General features: G+C 38.5%; 1 protein-coding gene across 8 annotated transcripts in view; it reads right to left on the bottom strand.

Moving 5' to 3' along the window:
* The window catches only part of Dgki (diacylglycerol kinase iota), a 444,865-nt gene that overhangs the window by 55,262 nt on the left and 368,289 nt on the right, over positions 1 to 21,314 (bottom strand). For 7 of the 8 annotated variants that reach the window (XM_074062275.1, XM_074062281.1, XM_074062280.1 and 4 more), the window contains 4 exons: positions 12,855 to 12,924; positions 10,565 to 10,605; positions 9,613 to 9,740; positions 5,405 to 5,527 (listed from right to left, as the gene is read on the bottom strand). In XM_074062275.1, coding sequence (XP_073918376.1) covers positions 5,405 to 5,527; positions 9,613 to 9,740; positions 10,565 to 10,605; positions 12,855 to 12,924 — 362 coding nt within the window. Of the gene's footprint in view, positions 1 to 5,404; positions 5,528 to 6,159; positions 6,350 to 9,612; positions 9,741 to 10,564; positions 10,606 to 12,854; positions 12,925 to 21,314 lie in introns of those variants that run through there. The other variant, XM_074062290.1, reaches the window with a different exon arrangement.

Genomic DNA, 21,314 nt, shown 5'->3' with positions numbered 1-21,314 from the left:
GCATAGATAAATGGGACCTCATAAAACTAAAAAGCTTCTGTTCATCAAAAGAAATGGTCTCTAAACTGAAGAGAACACCCACAGAGTGGGAGAAAATATTTGCCAATTATACATCAGACAAAGGACTGATAACCAGAATATACAGGGAACTTAAAAAACTAAATTCTCCCAAAACTAATGAACCAATAAAGAAATGGGCATGTGAACTAAACAGAACTTTCTCAAAAGAAGAAATTCAAATGGCCAGAAAACACATGAAAAAATGCTCACCATCTCTAGCAATAAAGGAAATGCAAATTAAAACCACACTAAGATTCCACCTCACCCCTGTTAGAATAGCCATCATCAGCAACACCACCAACAACAGGTGTTGGCGAGGATGCGGGGAAAAAGGAACCCTTTTACACTGTTGGTGGGAATGTAGACTAGTACAACCACTCTGGAAAAAAATTTGGAGGCTACTTAAAAAGATGGACATCGATCTACCATTTGATCCAGCAATACCACTCTTGGGGATATACCCAAAAGACTGTTACTCCAGAGGCACCTGCACATCCATGTTTATTGCGGCACTATTCACAATAGCCAAGTTATGGAAACAGCCAAGATGTCCCAGCACTGATGAATGGATTAAGAAAATGTGGTATCTATACACAATGGAATTTTATGCAGCCATGAAGAAGAACGAAATGTTATCATTCGCTGGTAAATGGATGGAATTGGAGAACATCATTCTGAGTGAGGTTAGCCTGGCTCAAAAGACCAAAAATCGTATGTTCTCCCTCATATGTGGACATTAGATCAAGGGCAAACACAACAAGGGGATTGGACTATGAGCACATGATAAAAGCGAGAGCACACAAGGGAGGGGTGAGGATAGGTAAGACACCTAAAAAACTAGCTAGCATTTGTTGCCCTTAACGCAGAGAAACTAAAGCAGATACCTTAAAGCAATTGAGGCCAATAGGAAAAGGGGACCAGGAACTAGAGAAAAGGTTAGATCAAAAAGAATTAACCTAGAAGGTAACACCCACACACAGGAAATCAATGTGAGTCAATGCCCTGTATAGCTATCCTTATCTCAACCAGCAAAACCCCTTGTTCCTTCCTATTATTGCTTATACTCTCTCTACAACAAAATTAGAGATAAGGGCAAAATAGTTTCTGCTGGGTATTGAGGGGGGGAGCGGGAGGGGGCGGAGTGGGTGGTAAGGCAGGGGGTGGGGGCAGGGGGGAGAAATGAACCAAGCCTTGTATGCACATATGAATAATAAAAGAAAAATGAAAAAAAAAAAAAAAACTGGGTCTTCAAGAAGTACCATAATTTTATAGAGATAATATCCCTTATATCTGTGACCACCTGCCATAGCTTAGATATTGTCCACACAACCCTATAATCCCTCCTCCATTTATTAAACTGATGAGTCAATGTCAATCAGTCACTATTAGGTCCTTAAGGAAGATCCAGTGACTGGATTAGAAAAAAGAGAAACAACCGTATAAAAACAGATGGTTAAGGCCCTGCCTCCAGCACAGAGCTACTCCTAGGTGATGTAAGACAGGTTGTGCACACATGTCCCACTGCCACTGCAAACAGGCCATTTTCATATTGGCCTAACAACAGTCTAACTTCCAAATGCAGAGGGAGATGGAGTTATTATTTTTCCAGTTTTAGATGTTGCTTTGTCACAAAAGGTTCTGTCACCTAGCCAGCTTTCCTTACTGTCCAATGTGCTGTTGTTGGGAGGAAGTGGAAGAAATTACCTTTGTTTTGTTTTTAAAGGAAATTCTGATCATTCCCCAAGAATCCCTATCCACTATTCCTAACCCACTCAGTAACCCAAGAAGAGGCCCCTATACTTGCTATTGCTTTAGATTTGCCTTGTATCTTTTTGTTAGCAATTCCCAAGAAGTTCCAGGATTCTGTTCCATGAGGAAACTTTTGATGTGCCAAGTCACTTCCTTCTCCATTCAAGGAAAATCCAAAACTACTTCAAGGGCTAAACTACATTGAAGTAACCCAGAGTATCCAGAAATGCAACATGGAAGGCACCTCATGGGATAGACTTCTTGACACAACTCTGTCTGACCACCCTATTCTACCAATGAGTTCATCAGCAGTGCCGGTAACTTCCTATGCTCATCACTTGTGAAATACTAACATCTCCCTCAAGTCAGGGACTCTAGTGTGTCTTAATTATTTTGATATGTAATCTCCATAGGTCAAATATATATTAAAGTTTGAAACACAAAAATAGATTCCAGAGCTTAACAAAAATACCCAGCACTTTACATATAGTTTTGTTACAGTTGCTATGTGATTAGCACTAGATTTACTATAGCAATACAAATAGACACCTATTTATTTTGGTTTGATGGGGCAACTTTGTTAATATCCAGCATTCACCTGTTCATCCAAGAAGGATTATTGAGCATCTACTATCTGAGGCAGGTATAGTGCAATGTACTGAAGACACAGAGTAACCAAAGCACCATTCGGCCACCTGAGGAACTCAGATGCCTTAAAGAAAGACCCATGAGTTTCCCTCACATTCTTAATATTCTGCAACCATGAATACATAAAGCTTCAAATTTTTATAAATGAAAAAAAGAGAATCACTTAACAGTATTACTATTTCCTAGAACCATATCATTGGCAAAATTTGGAACTCATAAAAATGGAAGGCCAGAATTCCTAGCATCATTTTAAATAGAATGCATGTTTAATATTAAAGTACATTTATGGGAGCACATCTTCTTTTCTTTTAATGTTGGTCAAAATAAGATTTGGGGCATAGGAAATTCTATTCTAGATGTTCTACTAAGTGAACTTAGAAATGAAAATGTGACCCCATTTCCTCCAAGTGGTTTAGTGTGGCCATGTGCATAACTATTTGAGGAGTGACTATAAAAAGAACATGAAAATATCTTATTAAATGCTTTGCACATATATTGGGACAGAATATTATTGTGTGTTTGGCTAGAGAAGGTAACCACTTGAGTTAAGGCAAGGAGAAAAAGATGAAAAGAAGATATGTGTTAGCTATCCTTCACTTTTCCCTGCTGTACTTATCACTCAAGATGAGCAGGATTTAGACCAGTCAAATGTAAGCAGGGATGAGACTCAACTATCTTGGTGAAACAGATGCCAGGGACTAATCTCTGTTTTGACAGTACTGTTTTCATCTCTAAGACACATCCCAGCAAAACCCACATCCCACTAAGAAGATTAATTTTCTTCCTCTTATCTGATTGTGATGCTCAAAGGATAATTCCACAACCCAAGTCATTGCCCAGTCAACTGTGTTCTTGCTGAGAACCTGGAACTTTGACAATAAGCACAATTACCCTTTTTATTAGGGTCAGGTTATAACCTAATGTTCCCATGAGAAACTGAGGAGGGAAAACAGTTGAGGACCAAAGGGAAATGAAGCTATTTCTCCTATCCTCAGCCCAGAACATCTGAGCTTTCAGAAATGGGGCAAGTTTCAGGGCTGTCTTCTTGATAAAGTGATTCAGAGTTGTAGACTATACTCAAAGGGTCAAGTTTCAGTTTAAAGTGTTATTAGGTGTTTTGGATAGCCCCAATAATTTCTCAGTCATAAGAATTCCCTTAGGTACACTTCAAATAGAGTGATCCCAAACCGTCATTGAGTGTTTTTAATTATTTGTGGGACACTCCCAGTTGCATAATAGGAAAAGCAGGTACTTATCTGCTCACGTGCCCTGGTTGAATAAAATGTGCACAGGAGTCCTTAAAATGCCTATTTTTCCTTTGGGGCTATTTTCATTAATTCTTTAAATGCTCATTCTTTCCATATAGGAAAAAAAAGTAAACTATAAGGGAAATAGAAAAGTTCTATTTTCTCTTGTTTCCAGAATACTCTTTGTATATATCCATTATAACACTTGCTGGTGAGAACTGCACTAATCGGTATTTAAGATTTCCCCCATTGAATATAAGTTCTTCAGGGGCAATATTTTTTTCTTGTTTAGATTTATCTCTCCAGTGCCTATCCACAGACATTGCAGGTACCCAATAATGATTTGCTGAATAAATGATTGACTGAGCCATCTAACACGTTTCTTAGAATCCAAATGGAATCATAAATCAGATCCCACACATTATAGTTTAATCCTGGATAACATTATCTCGTTTGAAAAGAAATGCTCTGCAATCATAAAAGTCCCCCTTCCCTGCTCAGCTGACCAGATAACAGATACCTGCTAAGGCAAAACGGTCTGGATACTTTGATAATAAGCACAATTGTCCTTTTGTTCCCTGCCCTGTCTCCCTAGTGGGAGAGTCCAGTGGCAAAAGAGTCCATTTTTATTTATATGACAGTCCTTCATCTTCATCCTGTTGGGCTTAGGATTTAAGGTTACTGAAAAAAGTGCATGTCTTTAAGTCAACTTGGGAGTTTCTCTTAAACCAGTAAATCTAAAAACTGGAAAAGGTTACTCTGATTCAGAAACTAAAGCAATATCTTCCAATCCCCTTACCTGCTTAACCTTAACCCATCTGACTCAGAGGTGAGTCTGCCCTTTTCTCAAAGAGCACTTGGAAAGAATACATCAGTTCTTGTTCAGTACCTATTTTCTTTTTTTTTTTTTTACATGCCTATTTAATTTCCTTTCTTTTTTTTTCTCATTTTTCTTTTATTATTCATATGTGCATACAAGGCTTGGTTCATTTCTTCCCCCTGCCCCCACCCCCTCCCTTACCACCCACTCCGCCCCCTCCCTCTCCCCCCCCCCAATACCCAGCAGAAACTATTTTGCCCTTATTTGTAATTTTGTTGTAGAGAGAGTATAAGCAATAATAGGAAGGAACAAGGGGTTTTGCAAAACTCCAACCTGCATGCTACTTTCCAACCATGACTAGATAAGAAGAAAGGATACCACTATGCTGATCTGTTTATCCACAGAGGCTGCAACCACACACAAGCAGCAACTCACTTTAGTCATTAAAGCCACTTGGCAATATTACACAAAGTACTTATGTTTGAGCCCAGGAATTGAGATAAAGGAAACTGTTTATGGTCACACAAATGAAAAAGGAGTCATCATTTCCAAACTATTCATGACTATTTAGCATGATGAGGAAAGCAAAGGACTGACAAACACTAGACTCCACTGAATTAAACAATAGAAAATGTTTAGAGCTCCCCATGCAAAGTCTCAAGATAGCTCAGGATTAAGATAAATAAAGATGATGCTTCATCTGGAAGCTTCAGATAGATAAAACTGAGCAAGGTGAATAAAATGTCAAATCACAGAGTGACACAGACATGAGGCAGCTTGAGTACCATTGAAGAGAATGTCTCCTACTAGTTAGTGAACAGCGTATGGTACAATCCTCTCCCAGCAACACAGTGGCACACAGGAAAATAGCAGGACTCACTGTAGCCCACGAGAGTGGCTGAGATCATTCATATCTGAGTCCTCATAGTGGGGAGTGGTCATTCCCAGCCCACTGTCACTGAGCATGCGCTTCCGCAGGGCAGGGTTCCACCAGTCTGACAGCCTGCAGAAAAGAAAGGCACCAGAGAGTCAAGCATTCACAGTCAGCATGTGACTTATTCTACTCCTTTTACAATTGTGAGACACAAAATCCATCTTTACTGGGTCATTGTTCCACTGACTTTCCTCAATGGTCATAAAATAATCGTATGATTTTATTCTTTTTGCAGATGAGGAAACTGGATTTGAAGGCTGAGTAATTTTACATGTCATATGAGTAAGAACTAATGGAGCCAAGTATAGACATGCAGTACTTGGAAAACAACAAAGCCTGTTCTCTTTCATTGCTCCCTGTTCCTACTTTATTTTCATAGGGAGCAACTGATGAAAAGTAAGAACAGGATGAATTCAAGTTCTAGTGGATTTGGGGCTACTTTATATCTGGAGTTAAACTAACAGAGGTCTATCCAGGACAACACTGTCCCTCTAGGCCACTATTTGACATATAGAGAATGTGTGGGCACAGTCCAGGGCCACCTCAGCTGAATGGCTTCTTTCCTCATCAGATCCAGGTTGAGAGTCTGGATCAGATCGGGTCGATGCCTGGACACCACCTCCTGACCCTTCTGCAAGAAGACACAGCATCACACCTGTTTTCCCACAGCTGGTGGGTCTGATGTAGAGCCATGGCCTATGAAGGTAGCCTTTAGTACTCCCAAGGTTATAAGAGGCAACCCTTCATGCCTGTTGGCCTTTCCCTCACACCAACACAGCTCTGACACCATTGGCATTGGGCTTCCTAAACAAAGTTCTCTGTCTGCTCTGTGCTGCCACTTCTTCCCACTCTTGACTTCTCACACTCTCAGCATATGGACATCAGCTGGACCTGGTGGAGTGGGAAATAGTCAAAAATAGCAACAATAGACAAAAAGTAAGATAAAAGGAACTAAACAAAGAAAGGTAAATGGGGTAAAGGTTCCTACAGGTGAGTATGCCTGTTTATATTGTATAAGCATGTGACAAGGTTTGTGTTTAGTTCTTGAGTGCCTGTGTGTGCAAGCCTTATTTTTCCTATCAGTCCCAATATACCAGTAAATCACTGAAATTTATAAGACCTCACAAAGGCAGAGATTTTGGTCTGTTGTTTACTTTCCACTATTGTTTCTCAAGAGCTTACACTTTATCTAATACACAAAAAGGTTCAAATAAATATTTTTGAACTGTTAAACAGTTCAAAAACAATGAGTCAGATATGTTCTTGTGTTGTGATTAGTGAGAATATGGTGAATGATCCGTTTATAAGCATTACTGATAGGACAATAATGGCAAGGGAGACTTCATATGAGATTGTTTGTGCGACTGCTCGGAGTGCTCCAATTAGGGCATATTTAGAATTAGATGATCAGCCTAAAAATAATCTAGAAATGTTAAGAATGTTTTCGCTGTGTAAGGCAGTAGTTAAATGCCTGGGCTTTGGCATCAGAAAACCTGAGAATGAATCTCAGGGTTTCCATGTTTTCTTTGCAATATTAGGCAAGTAATATAACTCTAAGCTTCAATTTTCTTATCTGTGGATCTAGGATGATAATGGAACCAAATGTGAGATGATGATGGTGATGACTTTAATAACACAACATGTAATGATGTCTACCAAGTGCCAAAATCTATTCTAAGTGTTTTACCTGCATTGATTCATTTACTCATCAAACAATTCTCTGAGTAGTTATTATTAATATTATTTGTACTTTACAGAGGCAGAAACAAGCCCAGAGCACTTCAGATGATTAATTCACTATGAAGTAGGGGGAGGTATATGAGAGATGTATGTAGCATCGTACATGACTCTTAATAAGAAATTGATATATCATAGTTATTGCTAAATAATACATGTCAGGAAGTCTGGAAAGAGTAAAGAAGAAAAGGAGAAATAAAAGTATAACTATCAAATCACCTATGTTAATTTTTATTTGCATAACAGACCAAATTAAACATGTATATGAACCAATGCAAGTTCTAGTACTTTCTAGTCCTGGTATGAAATGGTGGTATAATGGGTAAACGTGGCTTAGACTTAATATGAAATCTGGTTGGGGATGAGTACTTGGCCATTTATAAGACAGCATCACAAGAGAACCAGCTATATCTCACTCTAAGGACGTGTATATTTCAAAAGGGTTTCATGTCATTCGAATAGCCACAGCAATTCTGAGCAAAAAGTCCAATGCTGGGGGCATCACAATACCTGACTTCAAAATATACTACAGATCAATAACAATAAAAACAGCACGCTATTAGCACAAAAACAGACAGGAAGACCAATGGATCAGAATAGAAGACCCAGACATAAACCTATGCATCTATAGATCTGCGACAAAGGAGCTCAAAACATGTAATGGAGAAAAGATAGCCTCTTAAACAAATGCTGCTGGGAAAACTGGGGTATCCACATCAGAAGATTGAAACTAGATCCCTGTCTTTCACCCTGTACCAAAATCAACTCAAAGTATATATCAAAGACCTTAAAATAAGGCCTGAAACTTTGAAACAACTCCAAGAAGCAGTAGGAAATACACTGGAATAGAGAACAGATAGAGAAGGACTCCCTAAACAGAACTCAAAAGGCCCAGCATCTAAGAGAAACAATGAACAAATGGGACTGCATCAAACAAAAGAGCTTCTGCACAGCAAAGAAAACTGTCACCAGACTCAAGAGACAGCCCACAGAATGGGAGAAAATCTTTGCCACCTACTCATTCGATAAGGGACTAATATCCAGAATCTACAGGGAACTCAAAAAATCCAGCCCCCAAAGAATCAACACCCCAATGAATAAATGGGCACATGAATTAAACAGGAAATTCTCAAAGGAACAGGTACAAATGGCCAGTAAATACATGAAGAAATGTTCAAATTCCCTGATTATAAAAGCGATTCAAATCAAAACAACACTTAGATTTCATCTCACCCCAGTTAGAATGGCCATAATTAAGGGTAATAACAACAACAAATGCTGGCGAGGATGTGGTGAAACAGGAACCCTTATACATTGCTGGTGGGAATGCAAGTTAATACAATCACTATGGAAAACAATATGGAGATTCCTCAAAAAACCAGAGATAGAACTGCCATATGATCCAGTGATACCACTCCAGGACATGTATCCTGTAAAACAGGATACAGTAGAGACACTTATACACCAATGGTTCATTGCAGCACTATTCACAATAACCAAGCTCTGGAAACAATCCAGACACCCTACAACTGATGAATGGATCATGAAATTGTGGTATATATACACAATGGAGTATTACTCAGCCACAAGGAATAATGACATGGGGTTTGAAGGTAAATGGATGCAATTGGAGGACATCATGTTAAGTGAAATTAGCAAGGATCAGAAACACAAAAGACACGTGTTTTCTCTCACACATGGAAGATAGATCCAAAGATAAACATATACACAAAAGCAAGAATGATCACGTACAAACTCAGATGTAGAACATGTTTGTAACAGTGGAACTACTCTATGGAACTCAGGGAAAGAGGGAAGAGAAAAGAGAATGATAGAGACTCAGTAATATTACACACTGTAAGAAGTGAAGGTAGAGGATGTAAGGATATGTATTAAAAGCTGTTGAAAAATGGGAGATGGGAGGCAAAGGGCTAAGGGAAAGTATTTGAAATGACTGAACAGACCCAAGTAAAGCACACCCATAGTAGGTATGCATTGAGACACCCCTTTGAATGCCAACTCAAATATTAATAATGAAAACCAGGACTGAAAAATAGGTGCTGTGGGGGGGATACTAGTGGGAGGGGGGAGGATGAAAGAAGGAGATTAAGATGATGGTATATGGTTGATGGACTTCACACACCTATATGAAACAGAACTAACAAACTTCTTGCAATTGCTTTAAGTTTGGTGGGATGATGGGGGCAATGAAAATAATGTGAAATATAAGTCTAATCAGAACTGTCACTGCAAATCCCCCCTCTGTATAATGAGTATATCCTAATAAAAAAAATTTATAACAAAAAACCCAAAATAGTTTCATGTCATCAGAATGTCAAGTCCACACCAAAACCAGACATGGAGGACGCACCGTGGCCAGCCTGATGCTGGCACCAACCAAGGAGAAACATACTCACCCCGAGGCCTGCTCCACCACCAGATCAGGCATGCCTGGAGGTGTCCCCGCTTGCTGTGACATCACCATATCTGGGTCAAGAATAAAAATCTCATCTTGGGAAATCTCCATCACGAAATGCAAATGTTCCTAAGGAAGAAAAATAAGTCTGACTTACAGGATGCTCAAACTCATCCTCCACAGAATAAGAAAACAAAGCATGCTTGGCCCACAGGAATAATGAAATTCTCTGTCAGTGTTTTATCAGACACCTTAATGGTTGATGCTCCTCCCTGAAGCCAGCATGGACAATGTGGGAGAGATGCATCACCTTGGTTCAGGCTCCCCATCTAACAGGGATCTTGTTAGGTACAACCAGAAATGCTCTTGCCTCCTCTTCCTAGATCCTATCAAAGAATTGTCACCTCACATCCCACTTGGACAAACATAAGTGTATGATAGCTTGGACTTTCTGCCCCCAAGATGTGGTCAAAGCTAAGTGGCATGACTGAGAACTGGTTTTATCATTGGGCCTAAGACTATGCTGTACATTTTTTTTTCTCCAGGGAAATATGGACAATGGGAAGACTGGTTAACCTTGGGCAAAGTATTTTCTTCCTCAATATCAAACTCTAAGGATTGGTGAACTGAAAGTAAGTCACCTATTTATACACTTGGAGTCTCAAACTAGCTAACCAGAAATAAGCTTAAAAGGCATATACTTTGGCTTGGCTAGAGTGAATGTAAATCTGGGGTACAGACTGGGGAAAAATGTCTGTAAGTCAAGTTACTGCCTGGCCTCATTTGCCAAGCCAAGCTGTATCCTTGAGTCCATAAATCATAAAACACATGAAGACAAAAGGTTCATGGCTTAGATTACAAATGTTATACAAAATCTGTAATGTTTCAGTTTTTGTTGGAAAATTTTATGAGATTAGCTGTTGATACAGTGTATTAATTTAGGAAAAACTTACCTGAGATCTGTCTATTCGATAAAAGCGGTCAGCAGAAGTTGCTAGGGGGAATAAATGTACATGACATTCAGAGTCATCCATGATTTGTCACCAGATTACAACCTTACCTTCCATTATACCAATCAAAACACTTACATTCAAGTCATGCTAGAAAACTGGTCTTTCTCTAACTCTATTAACAAAAAGTCATCATTTGTACACCTCAAGCCACTGATACTCCAAACACAGATTCTCCATGATATCTGCTACTCAAGTCTTACTTGTCTTTTAAAGACCAACTCAAATGTTTCCATCTCTGTGGCCCTTCTGTCTCAATCCCCTTCCCCAGGAAGAATGTATTGCATCTCCGTCCATGCATGTTTAGATTTTCTGTAAACTTCTTATAGAGGCTGTCTTCATAGATAACAATGAGATTACTCTTAGTCCTTAAGCTAGGTCTTTAAGTTTTCTTTTTCACTCATTCTTTTATGTTTCTAGGAATTAGCACAGGACCTTAAACAGGGCTAGAACTTGATGTGTTTTATGAGGTAAATAAAGCGAGAAAAAAATCTGTAGTTATATGAGAGAAGTGACTCTCATTTTGGAAAACAGCTTGAAGATGTAGTTTCGGAACCACATCTGCCCTTACAGGAATCATTCCACTTTCAAATTGCATCCCCAAGGGCATGCCTGAAGGATGCCAAAGTACCAAAACAATAGTTGTTATTTAAATATTCCTTAAAAGGAATTGGGCTGCATCTGTGGATTGAGAAAAAAAATCCTAAAGTATAAATATTGGGTGTCTAGAAATTATTTTGAATATTCTTAAATTAAAAAGAGTTATGTTATTCCTCCCTTAAGTTTATCTATCAGAGCCAAAATACAAGTAATTTTTTTTGCAAAAAAATAAAGCAAAAGAGTGGAAAACTCAGAATGCAAATAATCATTTACAAATCACTTTTGTGTGAAACTGGGGATTGAACTCAGGGCCTCTTGCTTGCTAAGCACTTTACCAATTGAATTGCACTCCCAATTCTTTTGCTTTTAGTTTGTTTTTCAGATGGGGTCTTGCACTAACAGCGCTCAGGTCAACCTTGGACTATGATCCTCCTAGCACTCTACCTCTTAAGTAACTGGGATTACACTATACCTGGGTCCAAATCACAAATTTTTAAAGAGTAGCTTTTATCCAAGGAAAACTTAAAACAAGATAGTCAAGGTCTCTGCTCTTTAAAGCATAAGATTAAGATGGGCATGGTGGTGTACATCTGTAATCCCAGCACTAAGGAGACTAAGCCAGAAAGAGCAAGAGTTAAGAGACAGCCTGGGCTACATTGCAAGACACTGTCTCAAAAAAATAGGTAAGCCTGGAGGCTTGGCTTAAGGGGCAGAGCACAAGACCCTAAGTTCAAATCTCAGTACTGCCAGGAAAAGAAGTAAAACTAGAGTCAAATCAACCTCAGAGAGACTTATTCTCTTTAGCTCTATGACTTCAGCCATGGTTTTCACTATGGATTAACCATTAGCAGCTTCTCAGTGAGATGCTTAATGGAGTAAAATAGTGCACGAGCTGATCACTATCCACACAGGTAGGTTTATCTGAGACTATGGGCAGAGCATAGTGACATGGAAATATTTCAGGAATCTCAGAGTCTAGGGGTAGATACATTGGGTGTATATAAGCAAGAATGTACGGAGAGCAGAATGTGTTGCAATACAGATAACTGGATAGGAAAATTGGGATTCAGCAGCATCTCGGAGAGCGAGAAATGCTGGAGAAGTTAAACGGGCTCACTGAACAATCATAAAATAACGAACCCATTCTGCATGCAGTATGTCATGTTCAGCAGAGCAGATTTGAATATAATTGAAATTTTCTATCATTTTATACAAATGTATGTATTGTATTTCAATGATGGTCTCACACAAATAATATGAACGCTCCATGACATGCAGATAATGTAGATATTAGTATACAGCTTATGCTTAGAGAGTCTAGCTACTGGCCTTCACTGATCTAAGGGAGGGGCTCAACAGTTTTAGGAAACAGGGAAGATAGAAGGAAAGTGTCACCCTGAGCTACTTGATGCTGAGTTCAGCCAAAATTAACCAAAGTGCTTTAAAGGAAATGATGTCACAGAAGGTATGCAAAATCAGCATGTCCTTTTCACTTGAGATACAAATACCAATCATGCAGCATCACAGGAAGGCTTTCTGAACAATCTTTGGAGAAATTAGAGCCCCTCCATCAATCCACACCTTGCCTGGCTACCTCCCCAACCCTGTCCCCAGGAAGTCCAGAAACACTCACCGTCTAGGAAGCACCACCGAGGGGACAGCCTCTGAGCTGAGAGTGCCCTGGGGAAGGAGGTTTCATGGTCCTGGAAAGATATGCACACTCTTGTAGCTCCACTTGAACAGCCCGAGGGGCTCCCCTCTCTCCACATCCTGCCACATTACCTACTTCCATGAGCACATAGCCTTTTGTGAACAAGACATATTCTAGAAACAGAAACATAGCTCTACTTTGGGATTCCTTATTTCACATAGAACTTCTTAAAACAACTCCCACATAAAACTTCCAGGGAGTTCTCAATTGTTACATTCAACATCCATAAATAGTCTAGCTTGAGATGCTTTTGAAGCGATGGCTGTAACTTACATTGCTGTTCTCCACATTGACCTAAGGCATGGGCACACACAGAATGGGAGAGAATCAAACACAAGGAGCCTTCCATATGCAGCTTCAAGTTTTTAGGAACTAGAGGTGCATCTGTTATGTGGAAAGCAAAGTCAAGCTCTCATGTTGAGGTCACCCATACCCTCTGCCATCAACACCAGACCTGACTGCAGGGTGGCTAGACTGAAAGGAAGAAATGTACTGCCAGGCTGTCCCAAAACAAAACCATGTGTCCCACACGGCCTCGCCAGCAATGTGCACATCTACCTGATCATCCTCTACGTTTCTCGCATCTATAACTGCCAAGGTTCCCTCTCTTAACTGACTGGAACACCATCTGATAGAGGCACCCTCTCTTTTCCTTCTACACTGAGATTAAAATAGTTCTTCTACTACACTCTGGACTAGCCTCATCCTTCCTGTTACATGTTATTTCTGTAACATTACATCCATTCCCCAACTCTTTAACTTAAGACTTCTGTTTGCAATGGTTTCCTGTCTCTAAAAATGAAATGAACCTCAATTAACCTGGTTATATCTCCTGTTAATTTGCTCAATCTGTGCTTCCTTGTCCCACCAAACTCCTAAAGCACAAATTTAGTGTCTCCTACTTCCCACCCCCAGTTATACACTTTGATATGCCCTCTAAAAGCCTGGCTTCCAGAAATTGTCCCAGGGATTGTCAGAACCAGCTTCCTTCCCTGAGTAAATTCCCAAACTTCCGTGGGGTCTCTGAAGCTTTTACTTCTCACAAGGAATTAAGGCTACATTGGCAGAACAGACTAGAGAACTGATAGATAGAAAACTGGAAAGACTATCATCTTATGTTTCTAAGCTTTCAAAAATTAAAAATTTCCCCTACTAAGAGGAGTTTACCTATGATAACCAGTGGAAGGAAAAGCACTTTCTAGATTGCAACATTTGATTTAGAGCATTCTAGTCCCAGCCCATAGTGAAACTGAAATCACTGACAGAAGTGGGACAAGTGAGAAGGGGTCAGGTCTCTGGGGGAAGACACTGGAAGCTTGACCCCTTTTAGGGGTCTGAGGTGTTGAAGCATAGGAAATATCCCTGGGAGGGCAGCTGTGCTAATAGCAGTATAGACTTGTCAACGGAAGCCACAGGTGTGAACTGAAACAATCACAGAAGCAAATGGGACAAGAATAGGAAAAGAAACAAGAGAGCCAATCAGAGGTTGCACTGACTTCCTGGGAGGAGGGGCAGGAATGGTGTTAAATCAATACCTGTTACTTTAGTTGATCTTGGGCAAAGCCTGTGCTTAAATCAGAGGTTCTCAAAATGTGCACCCTGGAACAGTGCACACCAGTCTCCACCCCAGCTCTACACAATCCCCACAGGGGAACCCAGCAATCTGTTTTAGCAGGACTTTCAGATGAAAGAACCACGCTAAAGAACCATGGGCCTAAAGGGATCCATCTTATCACAGAAATCTTCAGTAGACAATTTTCAATACAAATGGACTCTGTGAATTGAATACCTGATATAGGAAAAACTGGCCTTGCTCAGGACTGTCACCAAAATTTGTATTTATGGATGAAAATTTGTATAGCTATTAAAACAGACAGATGTTTTTGAGAACTGGCTTTGTCAACCTGCTGGTTGGGCTAAAAGAAATCTTAACATGTGCTCAGTTCCTATGTTTGTGAGAATTATGTTTAACATTTTGAGAATTATATTTTGACACACGCAACATCTTGTTTTAAAGAAACTTAAGGTTTTTAATGCATTTTTATAAAAAGTATAAAGTTACCGACATCTCTCTCTGCTTGGTGAGAAAAGTAATTATAGACTAAGAGTTTTGAAGTTGATTTGAAATGTTTAGTGGCAACTGTGAAAGCTAATAAACAGAGATACTAAACAGAAACATGCTTTCCTTCTCCAAGATTTAAAGAAGCTTAAACACCAAGCACACTTTCTAAATCTTATGTTGAATGTCAGAGAACACCATGAAAACATAACCGAACTTCTGTAGATAAATCAACTGAAAGAATACAAAAATATTTATTGTTTAAAAATGTCAAAATTCACAATGCAAGCATTAGGATATTCAAGTTAGAGAGAAAATTAGATATTAATTAGTGTAGTATCATAAAATGCAGATCCACTGAAATACTTTCAGTTGCATGCCTAGTTTACCATGCACTTGTAGAGAAATACTGACATTACTGTCTACCTTTTTATGTGCAGGTGGCTGTGTGTCTGGAGAGTCTGATGCATGTGCTGACTTCATTTATTTTGCTGATTTTTGTTCATTTATTTACTCTATAGAGTTTTAGAAATAATTTTTCTCTCTGCATGCCTATGCTCCTTTGTGTTTTCACCATGAGCATCCATGATTACTGCACTGTATGTGAACGTTTTTAGAAGCTATCATGGATCTAGATTGAGTTCTGGGAATGAATTTTTCCCTTAGGTATTGTCTAATAGTCACAACAGACATTCTAGACATTCATCTGATCAGTGTCTGCCTTCCTGTAGAGTGCTCTTTAATAGTTGCTCGGAAGATGAGATGCTAATTAGATCAGTTTAAAAAAAATCAGGGTTATGACTTTTTCTCCATTTCCTTTAGTTAGAAAGCAGAGTGGTTCAAAAACCCTCAAAATGTAGATTAACTGAAAACAAGATGTGTTAAATACAATAATTAACATTCCAGGCAATCTGAGGGTTTTATGGAAGCAGATAACTACTCAAAACCCGATGAAGTACGAACTCTGCATTTTGAGCCACAAAGAAGTTGATATAACTCATTGTCTTTCAAAACATTTTGTCTAAAGAGAATGTTATCACTTTACTTGGTAAAAACACACCGGATGTCATACATATCAAAATAATTTAATGAGTCTTTGAAAAAGTTCAACAATCCTTGAATTCTGAAATTTTATGCTATTTTTTAAATGTTTGTGTGTATTTCATGTTCCTGTACAGAACTCTGTTTTTCTATAGATTATGAATGTAATCTGAGATTCTCAAAAGGTTAAAAGGCTACTGATTTAAATAATCTAAAATTCAGGTCAAAAGAGATTCGACAAAATAAGGGTCACATCTGTAAAATGTCATAACAATATCTGAAGATGTGCAAGAACAGGAAAATCACTGTTTTGAAGTTGCTGGTGACTGCAGTACCAAGCGGAAGCTCTTGGTAGGGGAGACGTGGGTCAGGGTCAATTCTTGCACAAAAGGATGCAATGAACTGTGTGCTTTTTCCATCAGTAGTCCCTCCAAAATGTTTTTAGAGCCTTGCGTTCTACTTATGCTCATTTTTAGTAGAAAAAGAAGAAAGGTATTTATGTTGTGCATTGGATGGTTGAAATTAAACAATACAATGTTCAGTGAAAGCACAGGACTCTGAATTAAGAAGCCAACATTACTGAAAAAAAAAAAACTGGATACTTTCCAGTTGAATGAAGGTTACAGTGCAATTTTGGAGGTCATTAGAGACACACAAATAGAAACCTCACTTTTTTAAAATGCTACCTTGAAATAGGTTTACATCATCTTCCTCCTTTCTTGAAACTCTTTCCATCTTATTCATTAAAAAAAAGAAGTGAGATCATGAATGGGTAGCTATTAACATGAGCTCCTACCTTAAAAGTCATTTAATTCAGAGAAAATGTACATGTATAATGCAATTTGTATATATATATACACAAAACGTTACACAAGCAGTGAAGTCTCAACAAAATTCTGTCCTTAGATCTAATCCATACACATATATGTAGATGAAAACACCTTACTTACACCAGGAAAATAAAAGTTGGAGGTTTTCTTGAAATCATTTTCCTGTGAAAACGATGTTTGAATGTACCAGATTGACAAAATGTAAAACCTAATACAAAATATACCAACAATGTATAAAATAAAAAACTAGGAAATCCAAACACACAAACACATGAATGTGAAACTGCATCTGAAAGACCTGAGGGAGAAGAGAAAGTCAAGATCAAGCAGGGACAGAGAACATGGTGATGGGGAAGAGGTTACCATTGTTGCTGGATTTCATTTCAGTTGAAAAAACTGAACAAAAATTATTTAAAGTGAGAAAATCTGTGGAAAACTGACATTTTTGTAAGTTCACCAGCTACCAGCTATGAGCACTTAGAGAAATTTTTTATGTAGTCTGTACCTTGAATGCCTCATTTGCTATCACAGGATCTTTCTAAGTGGTTCTTTTGAGAGCCAAATGAAATGATGCATAAAATACTTGCTTCATTGGCTATTAATGCTGATATGCAGATACAGATTCTAGATAAGCAAGGCTGTGGCAGCTGAAACCAAATTATGTTACATAAGGCAATTCCTATGGGGCACAGGCCACATTCCAGACCAGATTGGTTAGATGGTGCTGTCCCAGCAAAACACTGTTTTATCCATAAACCCATTTGCATTCAGATTCTGGGTTTCAGAGAAAAGAATGAAATAGGACATATTTGTATGTGTGGACACAAAAAAAGAACAGCATGAAACAAAGACTGAAATCACGCCATTTGTGGCATGGTGCTTACAGGCTTGTCTTAATCAGCAATCCAGTGATTCTTTTCACATTATTAGAAGCTACAGACTTGTCTTAAATACAGGGCATTATCTTCAAGGCTGAATGTCATTTATTAGCAACAGCAATATTTTTCGGAACCCTTTATTTTACTGCCCTCTCTCTTCCCCATTCAATAGGAACTGTGCTTACTTCTCTGCTTGGTTTCCCCCAAATTAACTTTTCACATGCTTATATGGGCTGTCAGTGGTTACAGAGCTGTAAAGTATTTTTACTCCTGCAACACAATGGCAATCAATCTTTTCAATGCATTTTTCTTTACAGAAAGGTGATTTACAATTTAATTTTATTTTAATCTTTTTCCATTAAATTGCTTTTTTCTTTTTCTTTTTTTTATTATATTACTGTTGTACTGGGGGTACACTGTGACATTTACAAAAGTCCTTACAATATATCATAGTCAATGTATATTTATTAAAGCTAAGGAAGTGCAAAACATTTAATTCAGATGTCACAAAAACCCAAAGCTTGGAATACATCTTCAAAGGTTGGTCACCACACCAAGAACCAGCCCCAGTACTTTCTAAGTTCCTTTCTGGATCTTATTTTGGAGTTACTATCTATGATTTCCCAAGTTTCCATTTCTTTCCCCCAAAATTTCATTTTTTTAACTTGTTTTCTTTCTATTGCTAAAAGCCACCAATTTTGGGGAAAGGATTTTGAATCAGCTGCTAAAGAATAAGTGTGATAAAGAAGAGAGTGGAAGTCAGCAGAAGATGCCAACTGTAGAAAAGAAAAGGAGGGCTCATTTCACATTTAACAAAGCCCTTCCTTTCTGAGCATGAAATTTGGAGCTAATGATGTTTGGTGTAAGGCAGAAGATTTCAAATAATCCTGGTGTATATGTGCAGCTGAGACACCCATGGGTACTGACCTGAATCTAGTCCAGTTAAGCAAAGGCTTGATTGCCAGGATATCAAGTAGAACAGGTGGCTGTTGACAAGAGTCTCCTTCCTTTCTTCCTTTCTTCCTTGCCCTTCTCCTACTACTTCTATCCTGACTTATGTCTATGGTCTGGGATTGAAAGATATGAAAGAGTAACCTAGAAAATTGTCGAATAATCACTGGAGAAACTTTTAGTAACTAGGGAATAAACTTTTTCTTCATTTTCTTCTTTTAACAGCATGCCCATTTTCTTTGTTTTAAAGCTTTTCCATAAACATGGCTCTACTTTTGTATCATTTGTGGTTATGAGACAGTATAGGAAGATAAGGAGACAGGGAAATTTTATTATTTTAATAAATATTTAAAGGGTCAGACTCTGACACTGGATGAGGAAGTAAGGGCCGGAGAGCCAGAACAGCTAGCCCCCTCCCATCTCCTTTCAGATGTTAAGTTACAGAAACAGGGAGACATAAAGGAACTATCTGCTTCTGCTTTCCTCTTGGAGATGTTAACAAGCTGTTGGTATCCTTGGATGATTGACGAATAATTATATCTAACAAAGGGAAGTTCTAAAGCACACCTATTTTCCCTGTGATTTGGGTGGGCCAGGATGACCCCTCCATGTTTTAACCGTCATCTCAGTTACCCAGATCCATTATTTTTTACCCCAGCTCTCCCCAGTATAAGAGTAAAAGATGGGGATTGCCATTTTGAGGCACTGCTTGCAGAAATAGAAAATGTTTCTCTCTCTTTTTCTCCCTCTACCCCCAACCAAGCTTGTCTATACTTTATCCTATTATACTAAACAAATCCTTGCTAAAACTTCTACTTTGTGAGACTCCTTGTGAGACACCTTGAAATGCTTTTCATGTTTGTGGATCTCATGCATCTGTGGTTTTGCATGGAAACTGGGAAGCTGTGGGAGACCTCTTATCTGTCCTCCAGTGATAGTTATAGTTATACATCAAATAAAATGTAGACCATTTGTTTTTTCCATATTATTTTATCTAGTGGGTTCTTTATAGTTGAGAAATTTTCCCTCAGAAGTATATGTTACTATCAAAATTCACAATTTGAATGTTCAAGTCTCACAAAACCACCCCACCTGGTATGTGGGCAATGTGTTTGCTTTCACAGAGTTCATTTAGAAATATTAGGGTAGAATATTGTTTAGTAGGCTTATTTTAAGCCAGAATGTCCTGATTGCATACAGGCTCTTTTTGTTAGGAAGGCTACATACTCTAGCTCCAGCCTGTCTCTCCTACCATCCATGTCACTGTTCTTTATGAACTTCTCCTGCACCTAAAAGCCAGACACAAATGATGAACTATAGTTTAAAAGAATGGAAATTTGTGAAGAACTGATTTTTTGAAAAGTTAAATAAACCACTCGGAAGTCTCCATTTACCAAGCAGTGGAGCAGGCCCAACCCCTTTAACTTAGGGTCTGTGATCTTATATATTGTGCCTTACAGTTTCTGGGAGAATTAGAGCTACTTGGGTTTTGAAGGATGGATAGGTTTGTCAAGTTTTCAGAGGATTGTCCTAGACTCACCTCAGCAAAAGCAGGAAGAAAAGAAAAGCTAGAATGATCTCGATGGCCATCAAGACATTCCTACTACTGTAGTAGTCAACGATGTCCTGTAGCTTCCTCCTTCATTAGCAGTCAAATTAATCTTCCTTTTTTCTTGTCAGACAGTTGACTCAATTCAGTTTTTGCTTCTTCAATTTCTCCAGTCTTGTTGCCTACCCACTTTCTACCCTATACTCTGCTGCTAAAGAATCCCATAGAAGTATGGTAGTCAATGGGAAAACAGGGAACCACACCAAGGAATAAAGAAGTAACATTATTTTCACTTAAAGAAAATTGTGACTATGGCCTTTAGGTAAGTATGGTGTAAGCACTGTGATTATAATTCTAAATTCCATACAAATATGGCCAATCTTAATAGAATATTTAGCATGTCATATGGTTATAAACCTGTTAGAGCTTTAATTTCAAGTCTACACCTTGACTTATTGCAATATCATTTATAAAATCAATGACAACCTAAATGCTCATACACAGAAATAGGGTAAAATATACATCATGAAACAGAGCAATGGCCTTGAAAAGATTAACTTCCTTTATTAGCAAGGCATAATGCCAATGATATATGACTACAATGAATAAGTTTTGGCATGATATGTACAGAGAGTATATAAGGAATGCAAATTCATTTTTTATTTTTAAAAATAAACTCCCATATGTATATTCATGTATGTTTATAATTTTGTATAGATGTGGAAAATGAAGGATCCATACCAGAAAGGTGCTATCCTAAGGACTACATGGGGTTGTAAGTTAAACATAAAAAAAAAATTGAGGGGGGAGAAGGGGAGGGAGGGGGCAGGAGGGAGGTAAGGGAGGGGGCGGGGGAAGGGGGAAGAAATGACCCAAACATTGTATGCACATATGAATAAAAGAAAAAAAAAAGTAACTTGCATGTGCTTTAAAGAAATATCAAGAGGATTCCAAGATGGCAGATAGAGGGAGGAAGCAGAAAGCGTGCTTCCTAAAGTAAAATTTGGAGAGATGCTGGAGATTCACCTTACAGGAAAAACCACCAAGAAGAGGCAAAACTTTGACTCCTCCACA

Source organism: Castor canadensis, chromosome 2 (genome assembly GCF_047511655.1).
Source record: "Castor canadensis chromosome 2, mCasCan1.hap1v2, whole genome shotgun sequence".
Classification (NCBI taxonomy): Eukaryota; Metazoa; Chordata; class Mammalia; order Rodentia; family Castoridae; genus Castor; species Castor canadensis.
This window is presented reverse-complemented; position numbering and strand designations above follow the sequence as displayed.